The sequence below is a fragment of the Mixophyes fleayi genome, chromosome 6, assembly GCF_038048845.1.
Source record: "Mixophyes fleayi isolate aMixFle1 chromosome 6, aMixFle1.hap1, whole genome shotgun sequence".
NCBI classification, from domain to species: Eukaryota; Metazoa; Chordata; class Amphibia; order Anura; family Limnodynastidae; genus Mixophyes; species Mixophyes fleayi.
This window is the reverse complement of record NC_134407.1, coordinates 226,677,262-226,691,518: the sequence shown is the minus strand read 5'-3', so window position 1 is coordinate 226,691,518 and position 14,257 is coordinate 226,677,262. Positions and strand designations below refer to the sequence as shown.

At 38.7% G+C, this 14,257-nt stretch overlaps 3 protein-coding genes across 20 annotated transcripts in view; 2 read left to right on the top strand and 1 right to left on the bottom strand.

Annotated features, from left to right (window-relative positions):
• The window catches only part of LOC142160072 (uncharacterized), a 1,559,230-nt gene that overhangs the window by 39,103 nt on the left and 1,505,870 nt on the right, over positions 1-14,257 (bottom strand). The window lies entirely within an intron of this gene.
• LOC142160107 (uncharacterized) overlaps positions 1,157-14,257 on the top strand; it is a 208,708-nt gene continuing 195,607 nt past the window's right edge. Inside the window, exon 1 of the mRNA XM_075215068.1 lies at positions 1,157-1,452. Coding sequence (XP_075071169.1) covers positions 1,368-1,452 — 85 coding nt within the window. The 5' untranslated portion in view covers positions 1,157-1,367. The remainder of the gene's footprint in view (positions 1,453-14,257) is intronic.
• On the top strand, positions 1,665-8,655 carry LOC142160658 (uncharacterized). The gene is made up of 3 exons (XM_075215519.1): positions 1,665-1,694; positions 1,815-1,926; positions 6,434-8,655. Exons 1-3 carry the CDS (start codon positions 1,665-1,667, stop codon positions 7,849-7,851), a joined length of 1,560 nt encoding a protein of 519 aa, XP_075071620.1. The 3' UTR covers positions 7,852-8,655.

The following is a 14,257-nucleotide window of genomic DNA, read 5'->3' as shown; positions in this document are numbered from 1 at the left end:
CAGAGTTGGATGATTCCTCTGTTACCACCCACTGATTGTCCTTCCTTGTCTACTCCAGATTTCTGCCTAGTGTGACAGCATCATAGATGGCTTTTTGTATTGGGGTTCCTGAATGAGAAAATCATTTATTCTCCAGGCATATGGTTTATGACATGAGTGGGAATGTGATAGGTGGACGGACAGAACATGTAGTCTGGCCTATTGTGGTATCATGAATCAAGTGTCTGTGGGACAAGAGTAAATAATCCAATTCTAGTATAGAGCTTGTGTGGGTGTGAGGAAAATGTTATAAGCAGGCTGAAGACGGGTAGTACCGAGAGCTCTTCACTCCCGGGGCAGTCTGTCACTTAATTCTGCTCCACGTGACGGGGAATCCCTGATTATCGAGCTCTATTCCATGCAGCACTAGGAACATGCAAACCCCCCACATTACAACTTCCAAAGCATCTGGCACATTTTGTACTACTTTACACTAAATACAATGATATTGCCTTGTAGGTAATACACAGGGCATTTTCTTTTACATGATGGTGTCTGTAAAATGTTCACACTGATTTTCTGAATAAGGTTTACACTAATATAAGTTAAGTAGACGTTCTCAGATATTAATATCAGTCCCGCAATCATCACAGAAGTTGATGTATATTACATTACTCACAGTATGTTGTTTTAGAAGGGATTCAATTACAAATCCCATCCCTGTCCTACCTGTACCTGTTTCCTATATTCACTCTCTAGTAGAGGGTATATAACGCTTCCCTCACCTGCCACCTTCAGTGTCCGGCCAGCTCCCACTCCCACGTCATCTTGCCGATTATGCGGGTAAAGCAGGTGATTCATCTGTGTGGGCGGCCGTAGACTGGGATACAGAACATGGGCCAACTGAAGATAGCAGGAGAGGTAAGTGCTGAATACACTGCACTCTCCTGTATATAGGAAACAGTTACATATAGGATCGGTAGTTATACATTGGACGGCTGCGTTATTTGCACACTTATAATAACAAGAACAAATAGGTGGATTATTCATTTACCCTATTATTGATTTCTCTCTCCATACACAGGATTACACAGTAGTGAAGAAGACTTCCGGGGAGAGTGAGACACCCAGTAACCATCCCTGTGTGTCAGGAATATTCACCGACAGTCCCATCACGGTGCCTCCTCCTCACTATCTAATACATGAGAGGAACAATGACCAGAAGATCCTGGAACTGACCAACAAGATCACTCAGCTGCTGACAGGAGAGGTGACTGCTGGGAATGGGACATTATACAGTAACACCAGGGGATGTGTCTGGGTGATGACTGTATCATTGTGTGTGTCAGGTACCTATAAGGTGTCAGGATGTCACTGTCTATTTCTCCATGGAGGAGTGGGAGTATTTAGAAGGACACAAGGGTCTGTACAAGGACATCATGATGGAGAATCACCAACCCCTCACATCACTGGGTAAGAGGACACTTTATTTACAGCAGAGAGCAGTTATGAGGCCACGTAGATACACATCATCTGATAATCACATATAAACAATGTATTCAGTCACTGTGTGTCTCCTACAGATGGATTCAGTAACAGAAATACCCCAGAGAGATGTCCTCGTCCTCTTTATTCACAGGATTGTACAGAGGAAAATCACAGTATCCCACAGGAGTATCAGGTAGATGGGATTTAGGGTCTCACCAAATACCAAAGTGACTTTTCACTATATAATATGTAGTTATGTTTTATATAATTATATTCTACTGTTTAATCTCAGTTAATAAAATCGGACATCAGTACATTGTTATTTTATTGTTTTGCTGGTTATTTAGGATGAAGACCTGACTGATATTAAGATAGAAGATATAGAGGAAGAAGAAGAGACGTATGTGAGGGGTGATCAGAAGTGTAAGAAGGAGGAAATCCCTACAGATATCAGTACAGGTCAGTAATAAACATGTAGAATCTGATTGGTTGCTATAGGCAACATCTCCACTTTTTCAAACCCTCAGTGTGATAAATATACCCCCTGAACTTATTTTTACTTGCTACCTTCATAGTAAGATGGAGCATTTCATAAAGAGGGTGTCAACACTCACAAAGTAAAATTTTTGCACTGTGGGGTTAAGGGGGTTAATATGTTGATATTCCATCTTTTCATAAAGCAGTAGAGGTAGAAATAATTTACATTCACACTGCTGCATTTTGATGACCTGGAAACTGATACCATTAAAACAATATTAGAGTATCAGGGCTTCGTAAAGCTATAGATCGGGAAGGCTTGGTCTCTTCCTATTGAGCATCTTTAACCTCCTGTACAACCAGATGGCCAATACAAAGACTGAGATTGACTAATCCCACAGCTTGTTTCAGGTTAGAAGATATATAAAATCATATTCTATGGAGATCATGTGCCTGTGAGATGGAGGAGGAGTCAGCTTGTTGCATCATACCATGAGGAGATGAAGAGCTATTTGTCCCTTGTAGAAATGGTTGTTACAGTGACGGAAACTGCCGCACGCACTGTCATTTTATCTCCTGTCCTGCAGGGTTAGTGTCACCCGGTGATAGTCACTTTCCTGAACACTAAAATCCCGACACTAGTTACACTGACTTAAAAAGAGCCATTAGTATAAATGCAACATTTAAATTAAAATCTAGACATACCATAATTTAGATACACAGTATGTCCGACACTTCTTACAGGTATAAACTGCGAGTGGAGAAAGGGGCGGCGATTGGTAAACTTGTCATTTACAATGGTCAGAGTGAGATTGTCAGTTTTAAGGCGGCAATGGGCGGACCCGCCGCCTCTATACATTACACAGACGGCTGGTCGTGGCATTTGCCTGGTAGAAGCAGAGTACAGCGAAACGCGTGTAGTCGCTACAGCTGTATGTTATCCCTCCTTAGTTATAAACTACATGAGCACTTTGGACATATGTGGTGAATCCACTTGTTATAGAAACTGCACAAATTTTTTACACTCCCAATTTAGAATTTTTGGTGGGGTTTATTACTTTGTATCAATTGGATTGTTGAACAATTAGAAACAAAGAGTGTTTATTATAACAAGATATTATTGTAGTTTTTATATACATTTATTTATAGAATGTCCAGCTCCAAGTGAAGTATCACTTGTATAGAAGGCTAATAGGGAAACACTTTTTTATCCACAATCACTTTTGTATATTTCACTGTTTTTAATAACATTATATAATTTTAATACAATTTAATGAAGGTTCATTTTTATTCACAAATAGGGGAATATATAATTTCATGAAAATGGGTCATCAAACAGGACTACAGTGCACCGATTTATGGCAGTTCCTTTTCTCTTCTTTTTCTCAGTATTGCTTTTTACTGGTTGGTCGCCCCTGATTGCATGTAGTAATGTGATGTATTACCACAATCCACAAATGTAAATAGATAATAGTATGTTAGTAAGACATGGTATGAAGTAATAGTCCTGTACACAATATACTAGTCCAACAACAATTTTTTCAGCAGTTTCAAGGATGGGGTCAGTTGTAATAATTTGTATAATATTGAAAACTGTTGGAGGTTATTGCCCACATCTACTTAGACTGGTGGTCAGTGGTGTAGCACACACTGCTGGCTGTAGTGCTCACATAGAGCCTGTTCTAATAGGAGAAACAATGGTTTATTCTATTATAATAGGGCTCTGTTGGCCTCCAAGAGCCGGGTGGAGCACCCCGGAATAGATGCCCTGGAGAACACTGACCCATTATTCACTTGGACCAGTTGGGATTTGTTCCCTTTAGAGAAACAAGTGTTCTCCTTTCTGAAGCACTTAGTCTAGCCTACCTTGCTTTTTCGAGAGGCCTTGCTGCAATATTGCTTTCTACCCATGTAGAGAAATCCATTAAATGAAGGCTGAGCTTTAATTTAGGCATTGAGCTCTTCCATGTGCAGTTTTACCTATTTTTTGGGGGTATATGATCAAATGAAGTATATTCTATTCTCTCCTAAACAATATAATAATGTTCTATCCCCAGACATTTTGAGTTTCTATTTTTGGGATCAGTCCCTTATTTATGGTATATTTTGGGATTTCTGCAGTTCATGTCTTGCTGGGTTGTGTTTGGAAGTGGAAACATGTTTTTGTTGAGACTATTTATGGTCTGAGATGTTCTTATTAGCACACAATGCCCCCATCAGTAGTAAGGTGGAAGAAGCTGGGTACAAGCGTATTCCTATGGAACTGCACAAAGTGTTTGCCTTCGCCTTGCCACACTGCCGGAGATGTGGAGAATCACATTGTTCCATATCTTTTGGGAATGTCCTAAACTCAAAACTATTGGTAGTCAATCATTTTTTTAAATTGCTTACTGGTGTTGACATCTCCCATTGAGCTGCCTGTTTATTACTGTAATATAATAACGTCAAGTTTGGAACATATAAGAGTGATGTGGAATAATTTAATTAAGAGTATCCGATACCTTCGTTCTTTTCAACAATTTATTTTTAATACGAGCAGCATAGACCCTGGAATCAAATCTAGACCTAAGGATGGGGTATAGAGAATATACAAGCAATTTATATACTTAGATGTGGGCGAACTACACAGAAGAACAGGATTCAAATCACAAGAGTGCTAATCCATTTTGTCTCATATGAAACTCCCACAGGAGATGCTGCTTATGTTCTTAATACGTGCAGTGTAGGGACTCAGCTGCTGTTATGTGTCGTCAGATATTAATTCAGCCTGTTATCTTTTCAGCTTCTTAATAGATTGGAATAAGTGTACTGAGCATAGCGAAGTGGTAATTACTTCAACAGTACGAGTATAATTCTATGCTGGCAATTCACAAGCTCAGGGAACATTTGTGAATAGAAGTGACAGCACCTTTCTCTATAGTGAAACTAACCAGCAGTGAATAGAAAGAATGTATCTGATGCTGATATAGAGAGTGTGAATGGTTACTAGTAATAGTCATTTAACATTGTGTTACATTAATATCAAGACAACCACACACCATGGATCTGTACCCAGCAATAACAACAGTCCCAAGATATTAACCTGTCTAGTAGGTAATCCTGTATCTCTATATACAGCTGACTGAGATGGATGAAAGATGTTCGCATATGGACAATTAGAGACATTAGTTATAACCACTATATGAACTTAGTTATTCCCAATGAAGTAAGAATACAACGTTTTAGTTTCACATTCTCCTTCTATTTACACTAACTTCCATCTGGTTTTATTGAAAATTTCACCAAATGAAATGTTTGTGTATAATAAGTTTAATCAATAAGTGATAAAGATTGACTTTTTATCAGTTTGCAATATACTGTTGTATCTGTTTATGTATCACATGCTGTTATAACAGTGTTAACACCTCTGTGTACTCATTACACGCTCCATGCTTTCACTTCATGCATAGACAGTGCCCTAGTATATTAAAGCACATCTCAGTTCTACTTTAGCCACACACTCTTTTAATGTTACAAGGTGAACTCCAGCATAAGCTTTGCAAATATATACAATAAATATGTGAGCACTGATAGAAATATAGCACAGACAATCACTTATAAATTGTACAAAACAAGGAAAGTAGCGCTACAGACCCAGCTGTCACAATTGAAAAATATGGTCTGGGTCACGAATAATAAAATATACTTTTATTCATCAATATGTACATGTGAGCAATCTTCGTGTATATTAATATAATACACTATAATGATCTATGTTGCACAGCTCCCACGCCAGCATCGATGTTACATATATTTGCTGTCTCTGGCTGTATTAAGAATAGAGGAAAAACGGAACAATTCCACACAGCTACGATCTCTTGCGGCTATCTATGGAGATATACTCCTATCCTGCTAATGGTAATTCAGTTCTCAATGGCTGGTGTATACAGCTACAGGAATATCCGTATTGTCCCATAAAATAACAGAGACAGACTTATCTGTATGCAAACGGGTTGCTTGAATCCGTGGAGCCGACGATGTCCGCGGCTCACAACTAAGTGTGAGACCGACCTCGTGTGCAGCTCTTGGTGAAGTTCCGGGTCTGGTTGGTATTGAACAATCAAAATGTATTGAAATACTGTGTGTCAATCTGAAATTCTCCCACCTCAGAACATTGACTGAATCAGTAGTAGCGGCTCATATATAATTTCACGGAATCCGAAGTTGGTAGTGTTAGAAAGTATCTAAATAGCCAATTTAGCAGATAGGGGTAATATGACCTTACCAAGCTGTTTTTTAATCCTATATCCTATGTATATGCTCATTGTTTTATGATTATAATTGCATTGGCGCCATTTAGGGGTTAATCTGGTTTATAGATTGTACCTTAATTGTAACTTGAATCTACCAATTTGTAATTTAGACATCTTTCAGTATAGTCTTTATAGGAAAATTAAACTTCTTACAAGGAAACATTCATCTTTCCATATATTTGTTTTATTCTCGGCAGATGGACGCAGCAGCAGAAGTATCTCAGAGGAACTTCTTATTTTATCTCCAAATTGTAAAATACAAAATTACGACATTACCCCAGATTCTTCAGGAGAAAACCCTATTACCCCAGTTATACATCACGTACTTCACTCTGCAGATATATCATCTCATCATGCTCATCATGGGGAATGTTCTCTTGATAGCTCATATATTGGTTCATATACTACAGCTCTTAGAGTAGATAAGATATTTCCCCATGCTATAAATGCCAAATGTTTTACAAAGAACAAAAAGGTTATTACCCATCAGTCAAAAAAGACAGGTGAAAATACATTTTCATGTTCTGAGTGTGGGAAATATTTTAATGATAAATCAACTTTTGTTAGACATCAGAGAATTCACACAGGTGAGAAACCATTTTCATGTTCTGAGTGCGGGAAATGTTTTAATGATAAATCAGCCTTTGTTACACATCAGAGAATTCACACAGGTGAGAAACCATTTTCATGTTCTGATTGTGGGAAATGTTTTACACAGAAATCATCTCTTGATAGACATCAGAGAATTCATACAGGCGAGAAACCATTTTCATGTTCTGAGTGCGGGAAATGTTTTAATGATAAATCAGCCTTTGTTAGACATCAGAGGCTTCACCCTGGTGCAAAACCATTTTCATGTTCTGAGTGTGGAAAATATTTTCGAGACAAATTGGCTCTTGTTACACATCAGAGAATTCATACGGGTGAGAAACCATTTTCATGCTCCAAGTGTGGGAAATGTTTTAATAATCAATCAACCTGTGTTAGACATCAGATAATTCACACAGGTGAGAAACCATTTTCATGTTCTGAGTGTGGGAAATGTTTTACACGACAATGCGCTCTTATTCTGCATAAGAGGCTCCACACAGGTGAGAAACCATTTTCATGTTCTGAGTGCGGAAAATGTTTTGCACAGCAATCAGCGCTTATTCCACATGAAAGACTTCACACAGGTGAGAAACCATTTTCATGTTCTGATTGTGGAAAATGTTTTACACAACAATCAGCACTTATTCCACATAAAAGAGTTCACACAGGTGAAAAACCATTTTCATGTTCTGAATGTGGGAAATGTTTTAATGGTCAGTCAGCCTTTGTTACACATCAGAGAATTCACACAGGTGCTAAACCATTTGCATGTTCTGAATGTGGAAAATGTTTTACACATAAATCGGGTCTTGTAATACATCAGAGATTTCATACAGGCGAGAAACCATTTTCATGTTCTGATTGTGGGAAATGTTTTAATGATCAATCAACTTTTGTTAGACATGTGAGAACTCACACAGGTGAGAAACCATTTCCATGTTCTGATTGTGGGAAATGTTTCACACATAAATCAGCTCTTGTTAAGCATTTGAGAATTCACACAGGAGAAAAACAATTTCCATGAACATACATGAAACAAAAATTGCAGCTATACTGAAAATACTTCTTGATGTAAATCATAAGTTGATCATCTTTGCTATACATCAGTTTAGACTTCATTCCTGTTCATACACTAAGGAGTTAATTTTTAGGTGGACGCATATGCACATGTGTACATAAGAAAGGTGCATGCATGAAAAAGCATACTTCCATCTGTATGTAAGTCGCATGCATCTTGTGATGGGATGAACTAGTAATCACACCAGGTATAATAGTGTGTATGTATACCAATGGAAAGCATGTTCTACGTAAGTGTATGTGTCAATCCATAATCAGCCAATCAGAAGCAGCTACACAGTAGTTATCAATATTACTATCACGTGTCTTTGCACCAGCCCTCCATCATCCGCAAGGCATACAGCTCCTAAAATCAGTGTATTAATCCACGCCTATTTGAGTCACAATTATGTGAACATCAACTTACTGTGCATTGCATACACTTAATCCTTCTCCCCCCCCAGGTGTAAAAAGTCATCAGATAGACCAAAATTTTAGTATGTGTGTATGCGTGCACATTTTTTGCTGTGATTATGCAGTAAGAAAATTTGTATCTTTAAGTTAAAAAAAAATAATAAGACCCTTCTAAATGAGCCACTTGGTGTAAATATATTTTATTTTCAGGACACATTCAGATTCCCATTTGCATTTCACTTTAAGGGCACTTCACATCCAGTCTTATTATGTCATAGATAAATGAGCATGTTTTTTTCTATTCTTCTGCACATATTAAGCAAAGATTAAGTAATAAACACTACTATAATTGTTAGAAGTGGGGACTCTCACAAGTACATTATATATGTGAAATATTTACCCAAAAATCCATCAAGAGTAAAACTTAAAATTACAGTTCTAAAATAGTAATAGTGCGTCGTATACCCATAGACTGTCTTCCGTTACACCCTCTAGCACAGGGTCTATCACCCCTATTTTACATTTACCTCTATGTGATATAATGTGCCTTCAAGTACCATCTAAAGGGTTAATGAATAAATTAAAGCTTAAATGATCAATGTCGCTCCCGATGCTCCTATATCTAATCTCCAGGTGTTGCTGTAAATAAAACATCAAATGTGTTATCATCTGAAATCTTGTTGACCACTATAGAACTTACTGAAGGAGAAAGAGGGTGATAAACCGGTGTAAACAGAAATGTTATAGCTCTATAAGGGTAAAATTAGGTTTTGGAATATGAGTCTGTATTTCATTTAAAGCTGCATAAAACATTTATTGTGAAACATGGATTTTTTTTCCCATTGGCTGCATATAAAACCCAAAAACTATGTTCACAACAGTTTACATTCACAATCCAGGCTGCAATCCATAGAGCACCGTGGGAGTTTATGTGCTGGTGCTGCTTGTAAGCAGTTTGTTATGATTAATGACGTTCATGGTGTTCCACATTAATATTGCTCATGTGAGATGTTTATTTGTATATTATAAAATGTTGAATGTTTGAATATTACCATATTCCTGTACTGACTTCATTGTTTGTGTACCATGTTCACTTTTTGCAACATGTAATTAAAAAATACTTCAATAAAAGATAGAAAAGTGTTTCACATATTATATATATAATGGAGAAAAGTATTTGGATGCTTGACCATAACACCAACAGGGGACTAAGACATTTTATGCAAATACATATACTTTTAATATGATAACACTTCCACTCTTCTTGGAAGACTTTCCACAAGATGTTTGAGTGTTTCTGTGGGAATTTGTGTCCATTCACTTTATAGAGCATTTATGAGGTCAGGCCCTGATGTTGGATGACAAGGTCTGGCTCACAATCTCCATTCCAGTTCATCCCAAAGGTGTACGATGGGGTTGAGGTCAGGGCTTTGTGCGGCCAGTCAAGTTCTTCCACATTGAACTCATCAAACCATGTCTTTGTAGTCCTTGCTGTGTGCACTGGGGCAGTCATGTTGGAAAAGAAAAGGGCCTTCCCCAAAATGTTGTCACAAAGTTGGAAGCATAGCATTGTCCAAAATGTCTTGGTATGCTGAAGTATTAAGATTGCCCTTCACTGGAGATAAGGGGCCTAGCCCCAAACCTGAAAAACAGCCCCATACCATTATCCCTACTCTCCCAAACTTCACAGTTGGCATAATGCAGTCAGGCAGTTAATGTTCTCTCGGCATCCGCCAAAACCAGACTCGCCCATCTGACGGCCAAACAGAGAAACGTGATTTGTCACTCCAGAGAACACGTTGCCACTGCTCCACAATACAGTGTCGGTAGGATTTACACCACTCCATCCGATGCTTGGATTTGGTCTTGGTGATGTGAGGCTGCATGTAGATGCTCGGCCATGGAAACCCATCCATTAAGCTCCCGCAACACAGTTTATGTGCTTACATTAATGACAGTGGGAGTTCGGAACTCTTCAGCTATGGAATCAGCAGAGCGTTGGCGACTTTTACGCACCGTGATCTGTGATTTTACGTGGTCTTCCGCTTTGTGGCAGAGTTGCTCTTGTTCCTAAACGCTTAGACTTTATAATAATATCACTTACAGTTGAACGTGGAATATCCAGCAGGGATGAAGTTTCAAAAACCATCTTATTGCAAAGGTGGTATCCTATCACAGTACCACACTTGAATCACTGAGCTCTTCAGAATGATCCATTTTGTATCACAAATGCTTGATTTTATACACCTCTAGCAACAGGTCTGATTAACACACTTCAATTCAACAATTAGAAGGTGTGGTCAAATACTTACATCCATATAGTGTGTGTGTATATGTATGTGGATATATATATATATATATATGTGTGTGTGTGTATATATGTATATATATATATATATACAGTCATGGCCAAAAGTTTTGAGAATGACACAAACATTATTTTTCACAAAGTCTGCTGCCTCAGTTTTTATGATGCCAATTTGCTGTTAAGAGCGTTTTGTCGCTATCCAATAACGATTGTCGAATCTCGATTTGTGTTTCCAACGCACAAAGATTTATTCTCAAAAAGTAGCAGTATATATATCTTAGCGAAATAATAGTAAGTACAGCCGTTACTTATCGCAGGTGCTCTGGATCCAGTGAACAGTCATTCAGTCCTGAAGTCTGTGGTCTAGGTGACTGAACTCTGGATGAGGAGCTGCTGCTTATATGCAAAGAGATACAGTAAAACAATTCAAAGGTGTGGCTGGCTTCTATTGGCCCAGGCATCAGGAGGGTCCAGGGGGTTGCAGATCATGGGCTAGTTTAAGCTCAGGAATCCAAAGGAGGGGGTCATCTCTCCAGGGGATGGGTTCTGATCTTCCCGCCAAGATTTCTCATCATAATAATTCCTTAACATTAATAACTTGCGTATGCACTCTGCGATCCCTTCGCAGAGTGAACCGAACAGTGGGAAATGCGAAGGGGATTAGTATGATACCACACATGACTTGATTCCTTCAACGTGTACCATATGTTTTACTGATATTCATATAACTTATACTATTACACATAAATACTACTATATTTCGACATAAATGACTATGTGTTGCAACTACCATTAATGTGTACTGTTTTACAAGTGTGCGTGTTTGTGCGAATGTGTGTAAAAGACTAAATACTGTTGTTGCCACGTGTTGCAGCTGCGTACGCCCTTCCACGCCGAAGCGTGCCATACGCATCTTTTCAAACAAAGACAACCAAGTTTGCTCGATTTTAATTGAAATGACTTTATCCAATTTGCTGACTTCGACAGCTCCACCCTTTGATAGTATAATAAACTATCACCTAATCACCGTTTCAAGTTCAGGGTTATACAACACTTCTTCACATACCATGATCTCGGTGTCTTGCACCACCCTTTTTTGTCTCGTTCTCAGTGTTTCTCCTAGAAGACTGTTTCCCACACTTCAACACAGTAGGAACACATTTGACACATAAACCAATTGCTAAGATGACACCCAGTATAAGGAGAAGGAGCTTACCTACACTAGCAACCATTTCCTGTACCCATTCCCCCAGACCAGAGAACCATTTCACAGGGTTCAACCACGAGAACCAACCTGCCACCTTTTCCCCGACCTTATATAATGAAGAATTATGGTTCCTTCGAAATTCCCATTTCAGTTGCAGAATTTCATCCATCTTCCGGTCTATAACCTCCTTAGGGTCATCCGTATTATTAGTAATGTACGTGCAACATTTGACACCGAACTGGGTGGCCAGTGTCACACAATACCCACCAGTAATAGAGGTGAGATAATTTAGTACCAGTCTATGTTGCACCAACTCCTTCTTGTACGCTTGTAGCTCCCTTCCAGTATACCTGAAAGTGTCATCATACATCTCAGTGATATTGTCTATTAATTTAGCTAGGTCTTGGATATATTTAAAGTTTAACGTTCTCCGAGCGGTCCTGGTGAGATCTAGAGCAACCATAACTGGAAACCCGCGGTTTCACTAATCAATTTTGTAGCTATGGGTTCCCCACCAGGAATCAAATTTCTCTTGTCACGGTGTTCATACTGTGTGTGTATGTATGGTGGTGATGTAGTCTTGTGAATACCAACCATTTCTTCATGAGTAATAGTCATGATTTCAGGAACCAGTTTAGCTAAAAAACACAAGCCCTTGGAACTCGGAGTCACCCAGGAATAAGCTTTCCTTCCACAAACAAAATACACATCATCAGGGAGAACATAAGGAACAGTATGTCCATTAATTATATCACAGAGTTTCGATAAAACTACCCATGCCTAGTGTCTCCATTTGCTCAAGACACGTGTCAGCATGGATGACATTTTTGCAATTATCTATAGAGACTTTTCCAATGGATACTTTCTTATGTTTGGTTACACGCCCTAATTTGTGACTTCCATCAACATTCCTGCTTATTGGTGGCCTCAGTCTCCCTTCAAAATGAGTGTGGCATGGTTGTCAAAATCACTCTTTAATGTTTGAGGTGGGGTAATTCTAGAACTGTGGAGGAGACAGAAAGTGGAGGTAAACGGTCTTGTTTTGAGCTACAATAACTGTATTCTAAAAAATAAACATCATCATCATTTATTTATATAGCGCCACTGATTCCGCAGCGCTGTACAGAGAACTCATTCACATCAGTTCCTGCCCCATTGGGGCTTACAGTCTACATCCCCTAATATAGTTATAAACTGAAGGCAAAAATTATGGAATTTTTTAAATAAAATATGGAGTTACTTTATCTCCACTTTCTTCCTCCTCCGGGTTACTAGAATTCTCCCCAGAAAGTTACTTATCAAGCTTTATCTGAGCATGCTCCTTGCAGGATCAAGCAACACAATAGCAGTTGGTAGTTGTGGCTGGATCATTTATAAATAACTTTTTGTATAAATATATTTACAATACTAGTGCAGTGCACCAATTTATATCATTGCAATTGTACTGATTTTTGATACTGTGTATTAGAAGTGTACTGATTTCTGAGATAGTATGTCATATTTGGGTTCTGTAACTTTTCTATAGGAAATCCCAAGTAAGCATATGTGTGGAGGGGATGAGTTTTTGCAACTGTCTGGAGATAGGTAATCTCATGTTCATTACACCTTTTCATCGCTGAATGACCAACACATCAGCTGAGCCTGAAAGCTCAGAGGGGTAATTAGACTGGCTGGTAGACTTCCTATGTGTGTAAGACTCAGGATATAAGTGAACACAGAATAATGTGAATTTTGCAAGTTAAATTGCATTAAAAGCAAGATTAGAGAAAATTTTATATCCTGATAGTAAACATTCAATAAAAAACCTCAGATGTTGTGGTGCTTCTAGCAGCAATGTAAAAAGGTCTCACTGTCCGGGGGACGAGATCAGGGGTCTCCTGAGAGAAGCTGCAATCTATGCTGTGAGTTGCACTTGTTTGATTTACAGTGAGGGACATTAGGCCCCTCACTCTAGAGAGTGTACTACACTGTGTTAGCTTGTAGCCAGACGGCTGGGATTTTGTTTATGTTTTGCTATGTGTTGCAAGCTGGTGAATAAAACTAGCTGAGGCTATTAACCTGAAACGTTGGACTTAAGTGATTTCTCTGGCTGAAGTGCAACCGTCCACCCCAGAGGACGGCGACTCCGATACAATTTTACTACATATGGTGAAGAATGTGAGCATTGCACTTTAATTTCAGCCAAAAAGAGACTGTGTGAAAATTTAAAGAGACAGGCACCCAATTTTGGGAAAGTACTCTATATGACAAAGTCTTATGAACCCTAACCCGGGACATCGCCAGCTGATTAAGAAAGCTACATTCTGTCCTATTCTTGTACTGGGAGGTAACATGGAAGATATACTCAAAGCGTTGATACAATCTTCTGCGGTCCAGCAGGAAACTAACAGGCAACAGCAGGCAACTAATGCAGCTCAGAAGGAAGCTACCAGGGTCCAGCAGGAA